This window comes from Temnothorax longispinosus, chromosome 10 (genome assembly GCF_030848805.1).
Source record: "Temnothorax longispinosus isolate EJ_2023e chromosome 10, Tlon_JGU_v1, whole genome shotgun sequence".
Lineage (NCBI taxonomy): Eukaryota > Metazoa > Arthropoda > Insecta > Hymenoptera > Formicidae > Temnothorax > Temnothorax longispinosus.
This window is the reverse complement of record NC_092367.1, coordinates 7,786,838-7,798,125: the sequence shown is the minus strand read 5'-3', so window position 1 is coordinate 7,798,125 and position 11,288 is coordinate 7,786,838. Positions and strand designations below refer to the sequence as shown.

At 38.1% G+C, this 11,288-nt stretch overlaps 2 protein-coding genes and 1 long non-coding RNA gene across 4 annotated transcripts; 2 read left to right on the top strand and 1 right to left on the bottom strand.

Annotated features, from left to right (window-relative positions):
• Nucleotides 1-11: 11 nt before the first annotated feature.
• On the top strand, nucleotides 12-4,829 carry LOC139820451 (WD repeat-containing protein 3). 2 transcript variants are annotated; one of them, XM_071790742.1, is made up of 15 exons: nucleotides 12-154; nucleotides 542-733; nucleotides 813-1,022; nucleotides 1,100-1,297; nucleotides 1,369-1,539; nucleotides 1,643-1,848; nucleotides 1,930-2,065; nucleotides 2,145-2,335; nucleotides 2,416-2,611; nucleotides 2,685-2,912; nucleotides 2,989-3,258; nucleotides 3,337-3,579; nucleotides 3,660-3,829; nucleotides 3,914-4,136; nucleotides 4,227-4,829. In XM_071790742.1, exons 2-15 carry the CDS (start codon nucleotides 563-565, stop codon nucleotides 4,389-4,391), a joined length of 2,778 nt encoding a protein of 925 aa, XP_071646843.1. In that variant the 5' UTR covers nucleotides 12-154; nucleotides 542-562; the 3' UTR covers nucleotides 4,392-4,829. The 2 variants fall into 2 exon arrangements, with proteins under 2 accessions (XP_071646843.1, XP_071646842.1); XM_071790741.1 differs by lacking the exon at nucleotides 12-154 and adding an exon at nucleotides 321-457.
• On the top strand, nucleotides 4,693-6,896 carry LOC139820465 (KICSTOR subunit 2). The gene is made up of 10 exons (XM_071790770.1): nucleotides 4,693-4,830; nucleotides 4,924-5,007; nucleotides 5,099-5,245; nucleotides 5,322-5,473; nucleotides 5,553-5,693; nucleotides 5,779-5,917; nucleotides 5,986-6,179; nucleotides 6,251-6,401; nucleotides 6,518-6,628; nucleotides 6,686-6,896. The coding sequence occupies exons 1-10, from the start codon at nucleotides 4,816-4,818 to the stop codon at nucleotides 6,854-6,856; spliced, it is 1,305 nt and encodes a 434-aa protein (XP_071646871.1). The 5' UTR covers nucleotides 4,693-4,815; the 3' UTR covers nucleotides 6,857-6,896.
• A 241-nt stretch (nucleotides 6,897-7,137) lies between these two features.
• Nucleotides 7,138-9,919, bottom strand: LOC139820476 (uncharacterized). Its single transcript, XR_011733970.1, has 4 exons — nucleotides 9,794-9,919; nucleotides 9,418-9,538; nucleotides 8,680-9,105; nucleotides 7,138-8,580 (listed from the first exon to the last, which is right to left on the bottom strand). It is a non-coding gene; the product is annotated as an uncharacterized lncRNA (long non-coding RNA).
• Between the last annotated feature and the right edge of the window lie 1,369 nt (nucleotides 9,920-11,288).

The following is an 11,288-nucleotide window of genomic DNA, read 5'->3' as shown; positions in this document are numbered from 1 at the left end:
CCTTCGCCGTCGGCGGGATAACTGTAACCTGTAACTACGTAGTACGACTTTGACAGATCCAGCGTGTCTGCGTCTTCAAACAATTAAGCATCTAGAGCCGTAGAATTCCTCGAGCAAGAGTTGTGGACAATTTTTAATTGATCCTACGAAGAAGGTTATTTTTTTTTATTTATTACAATAATATTTATATAAATTGCTGAATTAATTATTTATTTTGTAATAAATTGCGTGGACGAAATTAAAACTCTCATTTGACGGAGGATCTAGCATCCTTCCGACACTACGCGACGCGCAGGCGCAATTCATGGTTATTCATGGTTGATATATATGTACATGGTTGTACACGCGATTATGCACGTGCGTCTGTAACCTCGAACTCAACGGAGCTCAAGCTCGTATATGTTTCTTAATTATCACAGTAATTGATAGATGTTGGTTTGAATTGTTTATTCTGACGGTATATGGCAGATTTCACTATCATAGATTGTTGTTACATATACCGTGAAATATATCGTTATTATAGCCTTTCTATTTTCTTCAGACTGAACAAACTGCGAATAAAATGGGCTTGACCAAGCAGTATCTCAAGTACGTGCCAGCAGGTAATGCAAACATAATCACGAGCCCTCGATGCAACGTCGTCTTCGTAAAGCTGGACGGTCAGGAAGGTAGATTCGTGGCTGCCGCTGCGTGCGAACACGTATACATTTGGGACCTGCGGCTCGGAGAGAAGGTAAATTGAAAGGACGTAAGATGCGAGGAACTTTTGATAGAAATGATCCGTTATCTTAAAAATGTAATAATGATCTCAGGCACAAGTGTTATCTGGAGAAAAGGTGTGCGTAACGCGTCTGGCTGCATCCCCTGACAAAAAGCACATCGCAGTTGGTTACGCGGATGGCACGGTGAAAACCTTTGATTTAAGCACCAGCGAAAACGTTAGCATATTTGTGGGGCACAAGTCTGAAATAACAACCTTGGCGTATGACGCGTTGGGGCACAGATTAGCTACTGGTTCCAAGGTAAGAATCTTACAAATGTAGCAAAATTATAATATAAGATTATATTTCCTTATATTTCTTTTTTTTATATATAACAGGATACTGATATCATTGTCTGGGATATCGTGGCGGAAACTGGGATATGTCGGTTAAGCGGACACAAAGGTGTCGTAACCAAGTTGGTATTCATGAAGGAACATAACATTATTATTAGCTCTAGCAAAGATACATTTGTGAAGTTTTGGGATCTGGATACGGAACACAACTTCAAAACCCTTGTTGGACATAAGTCAGAAGTAAGCTACTTGATTATGTTCCTGTTCGTCGTCTATATTTCATGATTATAGTGTTGATTCAATATTGATAGGTTTGGAGTCTTGCCTTGATGAACGACGATCGGTATTTAATAACGGGATGCAACGACATGGAATTACGCGTTTGGAAAATAACCTTCCTTGATAACAAGAATATTGAATTCGATACTGCCGTTGGTACAGATATCAATGAAGAAAGTGAAGAAAGTGTCGATACAGATATGGTATAAATTTATATTTGCATTATACTAAGTTTGTGATACGATTTATCTTTATATAATTATTTTTAAAGTAATATATATAATTTATAAGCACATATTTTTACAGAAATATCCTATAAAATGTGAAAAAGTTGGAAGCATAATAAGAGGCGCAAGCGGACGAGTTGTTTCATTAGAAGTTGACTCCACATGTAAAGTTCTTGGATGTCACGGAGTGGGAAATTCCATAGAACTGTTTTATCTACTATCTGAAGATATAGTAAAAGATAGATTTACGAAAAGATTGAAGAAAGAAAGGCGAAAGGCTCAGAAGTGAGTTTTAGCAAAAAACACATTTTTAATTTATCTAAATAGAATAAGATTTAAATACATATTTCTTTGCTTCGTCAATAGGGAAGGAAATGACGCACAGCAAGAGCTACCAAATGCACCATCCCTAACAGACGAGATAAGACGTTTACCTATTGTTAAAATCTCCGGCAAAGCGAAAGGACTTGATTTAGTTATAGGCAAAGGAAACGAACTGAGAGTTAGTAACAGCTTTTATAAGACAAATTTAAAATCACCTGAAATTTTGTGCTATATTTTATTTTGTCCGTTTTGTACAGTTATGTGCTGGAGTCAATAACAATTCGATCGAGTTGCATTCTTTGTACATGGAAGAGAAGGATCCCGAAGTAAAATGTTTGCGTTCAATAGCGGCACATGGCCATCGTACAGATGTTCGAGCTGTCTGTTTTAGCTCCGACAATTTGGCATTGGCTACCGTTAGCGGAGATTCTGTCAAATTATGGAATAGGTAGAGTATCTTATGAAAAATATGTGTTTTTAATAAGTAATAGATACATATTAGAGACTAACAAATGTGACAATTTTTAGGCCAACGCTATCATGCTTACGCACAGTGCAGTGCGGTTATGCCTTGACGGTAACATTCGTGCCGGGTGACAGACATCTGATTGTTGGTTTGAAGGACGGAAAAATGCTTATTATTGACATTGCATCTGGGGATATCTTGGAAGAAGTGCCGGCGCACTCCAAAGAGCTTTGGACCGTGACATTATTTCCGGACTTGGTAATATTTTTGAACAAAAATATTTTAAAAATTGTTATTAAATTGAAACTTATTAATACGTTTTTGCAAATAGAAAGGCATTGCCAGCGGTGGTGGTGATCAAACGGTGAAATTTTGGAATTTTGAACTTATTCACGATTCTAACAATCAGATAAAAGCGAAAGTTCTATCTGTCTTGCACGTAAGGACGCTTAAGCTTGAAGAAAGCGTCCTGTGCGTAAGAATAAGTCCGAATAATAGATTTGTGGCTGTTTCTCTATTGGACTGTACTATTAAAATCTTCTTTTTCGACACATTTAAGGTACCGCAGTTATTTTGATATACATTATTACATTATCTTGAATGCTATCTTTTATCGTTTTATATTTTTATTATAGTTCTTTGTGTCGCTTTACGGGCACAAGCTACCAGTACTGTGCATGGATATATCCAGCGACTCCACGCTCATAGCGACCGGTTCTGCTGATCGCAACGTCAAGATCTGGGGTTTGGATTTCGGTGATTGCCACAAGTCTTTATTCGCGCACGATGACTCTGTCACGGGTCTCTCATTCGTGCCTGGAACTCACTACTTCTTTACCTCTGGTAAAGACGGCAGGATTAAACAATGGGATGCTGATATATTTCAAAAGATCACCACACTACAAGTACTGTATTTCATTAATGAATATTTTGCGATACCGCGTGTTAAGTCGGTGATTACAATACTTTTATGATTTTTGTAGGGTCACGCTGGAGAAAGTTGGAGTTGTTGCGTTTCAGCGAACGGGGTTTTTGTCGCGTCGTGCGGTTCCGATAGAGTAGTCAGATTGTACGAGAAGACTAACGAGCCTTTAGTATTACAAGACGAAGCGGAAGAAGAAAGGGAACAACAGGAGAACGAATTAGTTACCGGGGAAAGCACTGCGGTATTAGGACAGAAACAACAGGCGTTACCTTCCAGAAAGACCGTTAACAGTGAGAAGGCTGTAAGTTGAATATTATTAAAGTATATACAATTTGCAACACAGAGTATTAAAATCTCTTTGTGATACGACTTTCTTATCAGGCTGAGCTGATACTGGAATGCTTGGAAATATGCAACCAATATGAGATAGAATTAAGTAAAGCTGTTTCTGCTTCTGACAAAGCACCGCCTCTTCCTCTACTGATGCAGGCTTACGAATGCACGAGCACAGAAGATTTTCTAGTGGAAACTTTTAAACGAGTTAGGGCGAGGTATATGAATCTGATAATGTGATGAAGCACGCAATAACGTTTCATATAAGAATGAAGACGTAACTAGAACCTTGCATGTTTCAGTGAATTGGAGGAGACATTACTATTATTACCATATTCTGCCGCCTGTGATATTCTTAAGAGACTCCCTAATTTGTTAAAAAATGATTATCAAGTTGAGCTATTATCCAGATTAGCTCTGTGCTTGGTACAAGCGCATCATGGTCCGATAGTGGCCAATCAAAATCTTTTGCCCACGTTGGAGATTGTGAAGAAACTCGCTGTGGAAAAGATCTCTACTTTGAGAGTAATAAAAGTTTACTTTACTGACTGCATATGTTTACGAGAATGTATGTACTGTTATTTATCTCACGAATTAACGAACGATATCTTTTAGGATACTATTGGCTTTAATTTGCATGGTATGATGTACATGCAACGCATCTTTGAGGAACGGGAAGGAATCAAATTCTTCAGAGACGCCACCAAGAATGTCGAACATAAGAAGAAAATCAGAAGAAACAAGGAGAAGGCTGTAAAGAGAGCGATCATGAACTTGTAGATCTTATCGATAACATAAAGAATTTTGTAGATATAAATATGTAGCACAAATTTTTATCACATACTTTGTATATAATATAAATATTAACCGTGCTTTTTAATTATAAATTTATATTAGAAATTTATAGCAATAGTTATAATAATTAAAAATTTCTGTCTTCACACATAGTATCAAATTATTATATCCTCTGTCAATAAATTAGACAAACTGTTCGATCAATTAAATCGTAATAATTAAGAATATTGTGGATTGTATAAAGCTGCATTATTACGAACTTGAAATCAAGTCGATATCTCGCAAGGTCGAATCGACTCATATACGTAAATGTCGACATACACAACGTTATAACATAACCTCGTTTAGTATGACAGTTGACACCATATGACACTTGCATGGATAAAAGAGACTTACGCTATAAAACCCTATGGACGAGTTAAAGGTATCTTAAATCTCCTCCGCCTAGTGGAAATTAAAAAAAAAATTCCGCATGATTTGATTGTTGTTTATTCGCGTTTGTTGCAAACAAAAATAGAGGATGGATCACGAAGACGAGTTCCTCAACACCTTCTTCACCCAGGTCGCACAATTATGCTCCGACAAGGCCAAGGAGACAGTTGTGAGTGGCTAAATTCCTGTTGTATATATGTAATATGAATACTTGCAATTGTATAATTGCATCTGAGAGAAAATGTATCTTTTTAATTCAGGAGAGAGAAAGGGAGTCGTGCAAACAGATGCAAATGGGTCCATGGGGAATGCTTCTGATGCACTTACCGCAGATAGCCGTGGCGGAACGTTCATATGCGGATTTAGGTTTTCTCAATACTAAAAACAAAGGTTTCCTCAGAAAAGATGTATGTATTTGACAAAGAAGAAGTTGCTTCAGTCACCACTCGTCTCAAGCTTTATTTACGATGATATTATTTACAGAATTCCTTGAAGACTGTCTACGAATCATTGAAGTCCGACTTGAAAAGATTAGAGGAAATGACCAAGGGAACGAACTCTATCGGCACGACAGTCGCAAATGTTTCCAATCAGCTCTGTCAGTTCATCACGGCAAGAATCCAGCTGATAGATTTGTCAGTATATTAGCATTTCAAACCTTCTATTTCTAATGTCACAGATGATTGTATTACAGCTGTGATTATTGTATTACAGCTATGAAAGAATGTACAACATGAGTATAAACAGCAAAGTTATGAAGCATCAGGAATTGCTGCAGTGTATAGAAGGGATAGTGAAGTGCTATTTATTATCCTGTTCTCATTTGGCGTTAATTGCTATTAAGACAAGTTTAACGTGCGTATCTCCTCGTGATTTTTTAGTAATGTGAAATATTGTAGACTTCAATACGTGTGAGAAGCTAATAATTTTTATTATTCAGATTAGAATGCGAAACACTAGTGCAATTAATGAAAGCGCAAGTAGAAGTTCAAAACTGGAGATTTTTACCGACCCTGATGGCGCTCTATGGAGCGCAAACGCGAATGGCAGCTTGGGAAAGAACTCTGCAGAGCAAGGAGGTTAGCGATATATAAATAAGAACATCGAAGCAGCTTATTGAGTATTCTAATTCGAGATATTTTTTTAGTCCTGGAAATTGGGCTTCGGTGCGACGTTCCTCAAGGCAAATCAACAACCAGCGTTGTATCAATGGCTGGTGAAGCTTCGCGGTGCCATATTGGCTAAGTGTTCTCTGTATTTCCACACTACTTTAAGCCAACAAGCTAGTCCAGGGGAAATGAGGAGTATTGTGAGCAAGCAGAGTGTAGATTATTATCATAAGTAAGATACAGATATTATTTTGTTGCTCGCGCAGCACTTACAGGCACACAAATTGACAGACGCTTTTTCAGGATACAGAGTTTTCAACGAAAGTACGACATACTAGCCGTACTGATAATCTTCGACTCCAGAGAAACTGAAAATTCAGGTTCGGGATACAGACATCCAGGGAGAGGAGCAAACTCGACCGAGAGCTTTCCCATTGTCGTTTGTTGTCCTGGTGTAAGTACAAACTTATCTTTTAATTGCTTTTATCAATACAAGTATGTATGTATTAGTATCCACAGATAAGTAGTATAAAACTCTGTGCTTTTTTACGTAATTAATGTTTCTTACAGACTTTCACGCAGAAACCATCAGTACACTTGGACAATATTCAGACCAAGATAAAGGAACGACACGCCGAACTTCTCGCTATGGACAAAGTGATTTACCATAAAAGCACGAAGGTACGCCTATTACGAAATGATCTTTGAGCAGACTGTAAATTAATGACGTTTCTGCAGGACTTGTGTACATACTCTTTCCACAATACCGACCCCACTATGACTCTTGTGATCGTGTTCGAAAACGGGAAGCAGAAGGATAAAGAAACTCATATCACGTCGTTTATGATGGACCTGTCTACGCAAATTAGATGCAATAAAGTTTATGAATGTCTCAAATTATCAAAATGAATGTCTGCGCGAAAGTAAAAGTATGAAAATATTGGATTATGCCAAAGACATAATTATGTTAAAAAACTCATTAATATAAGTTTACCATGTGATATACGGTTATTTAATGTAATAAGAATAAGGTCTATATATTATTTGCATGTATACAATATTAGCTTTGTACATATTCCTAAAATGATTTTATAAAGTAAAATAGCGAAAGCTCTCTAAAAAACCCGATCTCTTTACTTATATTCTTTAATTATAAAAAGATATTCAGTTTAAGAAATTCGAATTTTAACAGCGAATACGACACAAAAAAGATCCACGACGAATGACGTAAGAAACATCCTCATATATATTTCCAAACTTGTAACAGTTCATAAAATCAAAACTTTCTTGGAAAATTATTTGACGCTGTTGATATGCGAAACACTGTCAACCGTGCATTTTTCGCGTCAGGGTGAAAACACGCGACAGTTCTATCAAGTAAACTCCGCGCGATCGTAGTGTCGCTCGTACAACGGATTTCCTGCAACTTGGCCGCACACTCAAGTTAATCTAGTATTTCATTAATTGTACGAATTGGTCAAATGTAAAAATAATGAGCCCCCATGTATCAGCATCTTAATTCGCCGAATGAAATATTTACGTTACAGCAGTTATCAAATATATTTTATTCGATATAGATAAGATTAGTTATTAATTGCGCGGTTTCATCTGATAATGCATAATTTAATTTTATTTAATCTGGTACTAGTATCGAGAAAACGGTAATATATATAAGTAATATTTTTAAAGGCCGTCCTACTTGTGTACCGAATGCCATTGCGATTAAATGCATTTTGAACTTTGCATTTACTTAGTTATAAATTAAATATTAGTCCTTATCTTAGGTTTTAACTAACATCCGCTAGAAACAGGTCAACCTATAGAGGCCCTCCACCGCCCCCGCCGATTCTGATCGGCGGTCCTCTTTTATTTACAACACGTTTTTTCACATTTCTGTCATTAATAATTATTAATTTATTTTATTTCTGTTACAATTTACTTTACAATAATGTACAACATTATAAAAGAGTTACATATTACAAAATTGATTTGACAATATACAATAAAATAATACACAATATTTCTTTTTGACATGAAATTACATTTTTGCAACATTCGGTTTGCGTACAATAACACGAAATTCTCACAATGTATAACGTGAGGCTATTACGAAATGTTTCTTATTAATTATAACAAGTCCAAAGTCTATTTTACTTCATTTTTAATCTACGCGAGCAATCATGACCAAAAACGTTAATTTTATTACTTATGTTATTCCATCAAGGAGAACATCGATTATTGTTATACTCCATTATATTTTGCAAAACTCAAAGAAAATGATCGATACGCGAAAAAAATAGACAAAGCTTCGATGTAAGGAAATAATCAAACTGAAAAATACGCGACGAAAAAAACACGATGCTAAGTTATCTTCCAATATACATAATTTTTATAATATCCGTTGCAATGCGCACGCGAATTCTTTATAATTATTATTTCTCTACGTGATAATGAATGTTATTTGACAAACGTTAAACATTTCGTAATATACATCATCATGTCTACGATTTTAATTATCTATAACAGTGATGCTGCCGTGCTGCCCGGTCTTCCGAACGGCAACTCTGCTCGGGATGTCAGCTATGCAGGATTCCCTCGCTGCTACGCGCTGTCACGTTCAGCGTCGTTATTTTCTGAAACATTCAAATAAACGATTCGATTAAGTAAAGATAGAAGAGATAGAAAATATTTGGACATAAGTGACATAGTACGTAAAAATCAATTACACTCACCACTTTCTTTCAGGCTGTTCTGGCCGCAATAATCCTCCTCCACCTCCGGGTCAGCCTCGCATTCGTCAGAATGCAGTTTACACAGATCCTATAGATCTGATGCCACATAGAAGTCATCGATCGACTCGTGGCAATGCAGCGTGCTCGGCAGCAATTAAGGGTTCATCCATTAAGCAAGAAAAATCAAGAAGCATTTCAGCTATATTGCATTAATTTTATGACGTTGTTGCAATATAGTTGAAATGTTTCTTGACATTTCTCGCTTAATCGGAATGTAATTGCTGAAAAGAATTGAAAATTATTCCCTACCTACGTTTTAACTAAGTCCCTATACCTACGCTTATTTCTCCACGCTTCCCTACGCTAAAACTCACCGACCCTGATGTGCAGCAGCGGAGCTGTATCTGCAACGTCGCTACGATGATTCTGTAACAATCAAACATACAATCCAAATTAGAGCAGAAAAGAAAGGAGACAGTATTTCGAAAAATAATTACCGAACGTAAAACACGGAATTCTATATTTTATTTCGTTAAATCAATTTAATAAAAATATAACGTTTAATTTCTTGAAAGTATACTCTATTTACTGAACACAAGAATTTTAAAAAGAATTTAAAAAATTAAACTCTTTTTTAATTTCTATAATACTCTCTGGCTAACTTTACTATTCGATTAAAAAACCGATTGGTTAAACTATCCGCGAAAGACACAATATGTATAAACCAATTATATTTACCGCATGTTGTTCCGCCGGCGCCTGATGCCTCTTCCTGGCCTCCACCTCCTCTCAGGCTGCTCAGGATGTCACTCGTGTTCCCTCGATGCGAAGTTGATGCTCCTTCCCGCGCGGATATTTTCTGTAACATAAAAATAATCGAATCGATTAAATACGTGTCACGCGCATCGAACATCTTATTCGTTATTCAGATTAATATTATATTTTAAATTACTTCTTCGAAAAAAGTTTTTACGTTAGAATCAACTTGAATCAAATTTTTCAAAATATTTCTTTTTACTAATTTAAATTCCAAAACACGGTTTAATGTAGGAACTGAATAAGCACAAAGAGGGATTCTATAATATCTTTAAAAAAAATAAAAAGTAACACTTACCAAAAGTGTTGGTACGCCGATGCCTGATGCCTATCCTAAACCTCCTCCTCCTTTCAGGCGGCTCGGGATGTCAGCTTCGCAGGATTCCCTCGCTGCTCCGATGTCACCTTCTGCGTCGTTATTTTCTGAAATATTCAAATGAACGATTCGATTAAGTAAAAACAGAAGAGATAGAACATTTTTAGACATAAGTAACATAGGCCGGTATTCATAGGCTACGTTCGGGGAGCACGCTATTAGCGCTATTGCATTATTCTATCTTTATCGCTTATCAGGTATAAAACAAGGATAGAATAAGCAAATAGCGCTAATAGCGCGCTCCCCGAACGCAGCCATAGTCGGTTCTTATATTTAAAACCATCTTAAGTACAATCTTAAGATGTCATTAACCAATCACAGAGCCGTATTAGCATCTTAAGATATTACTTAAGACGGTCTTAAAATAAGATCCGACTATGAATACCGGCCATAGTACGTAAAAATCAATTACACTCACCACTTTCTTTCCTGCTGTTCCGGCCGCAAAATTCATCTTCACCTCCGGGTCAAACAGGAGTCTCGAGCTACATTTAAGACTCGTGGCAATGCAGTGTGACTTCATAAATTAAGCAAGAAAAGTCAAGAAGCCATTTCGGCTATATTGCATTAATTTTACGACGTTGTTGCAATATAGTCGAAATGTTTCTTGACCTTTCTCGCTTAACAGCAATGTGATTGCTGAAAGGAATTAAAAATTATTCTCTATCTTTTTTTTTTTTTTTTTTTACGTGGTGGAAATCTTCGAAAGACTCCCCCGCCCTGGGGTAGAGAGGGGGAATGTCGGATTCTACGCGCACGCGTACCACCGTTACGAGGGGCGCTTCAAAGGACCGAAATCCCCTGAGCCTCCCTCAGCGTGGCATCGCGCGCCCATAGCCTACCGACTAAAACCACCACGAGCGACCCTGACCTAACTTTCTAAGGGTGGTGGGTGTCGATCCGCAGACACACGCACCGCGCGACGCTACGCCCTATAATCCACCCGTAATCTCGCAGGGTTGGGTGGGTGTCGATCCGCAGACACACGCACCGCGCGACTCTACGCCCTATACAATCCACCCGTAATCTCGCAGGGTTGGGTGGGTGTCGATCCGCAGACACACGCACCGCGCGACTCTACGCCCTATAATCCACCCGTAATCTCGCAGGGTTGGGTGGGTGTCGATCCGCAGACACACGCACCGCGCGACGCTACGCCCTATAATCCCCCCGTAATCTCGCAGGGTTGGGTGGGTGTCGATCCGCAGACACACGCACCGCGCGACTCTACGCCCTATAATCCACCCGTAATCTCGCAGGGTTGGGTGGGTGTCGATCCGCAGACACACGCACCGCGCGACGCTACGCCCTATAATCCACCCGTAATCTCGCAGGGTTGGGTGGGTGTCGATCCGCAGACACACGCACCGCGCGACTCTACGCCCTATAATCCACCCGTAATCTCGCAGGGTTGGGT

Excerpts from the sequence above, each read along its gene's own strand:
- LOC139820451 (XM_071790742.1), top strand. The coding sequence starts at position 563 with ATGGGCTTGACCAAGCAGTATCTCAAGTACGTGCCAGCAGGTAATGCA. Across the intron at positions 1,298-1,368 it reads TTGTTGGACATAAGTCAGAA|GTTTGGAGTCTTGCCTTGAT; the intron begins GTAAGCTACTTG and ends CAATATTGATAG. Across the intron at positions 2,612-2,684 it reads TGACATTATTTCCGGACTTG|AAAGGCATTGCCAGCGGTGG; the intron begins GTAATATTTTTG and ends TTTTGCAAATAG.
- LOC139820465 (XM_071790770.1), top strand. Across the intron at positions 5,246-5,321 it reads AAGGTTTCCTCAGAAAAGAT|AATTCCTTGAAGACTGTCTA; the intron begins GTATGTATTTGA and ends TATTATTTACAG. Across the intron at positions 5,694-5,778 it reads GCTATTAAGACAAGTTTAAC|ATTAGAATGCGAAACACTAG; the intron begins GTGCGTATCTCC and ends TTTATTATTCAG.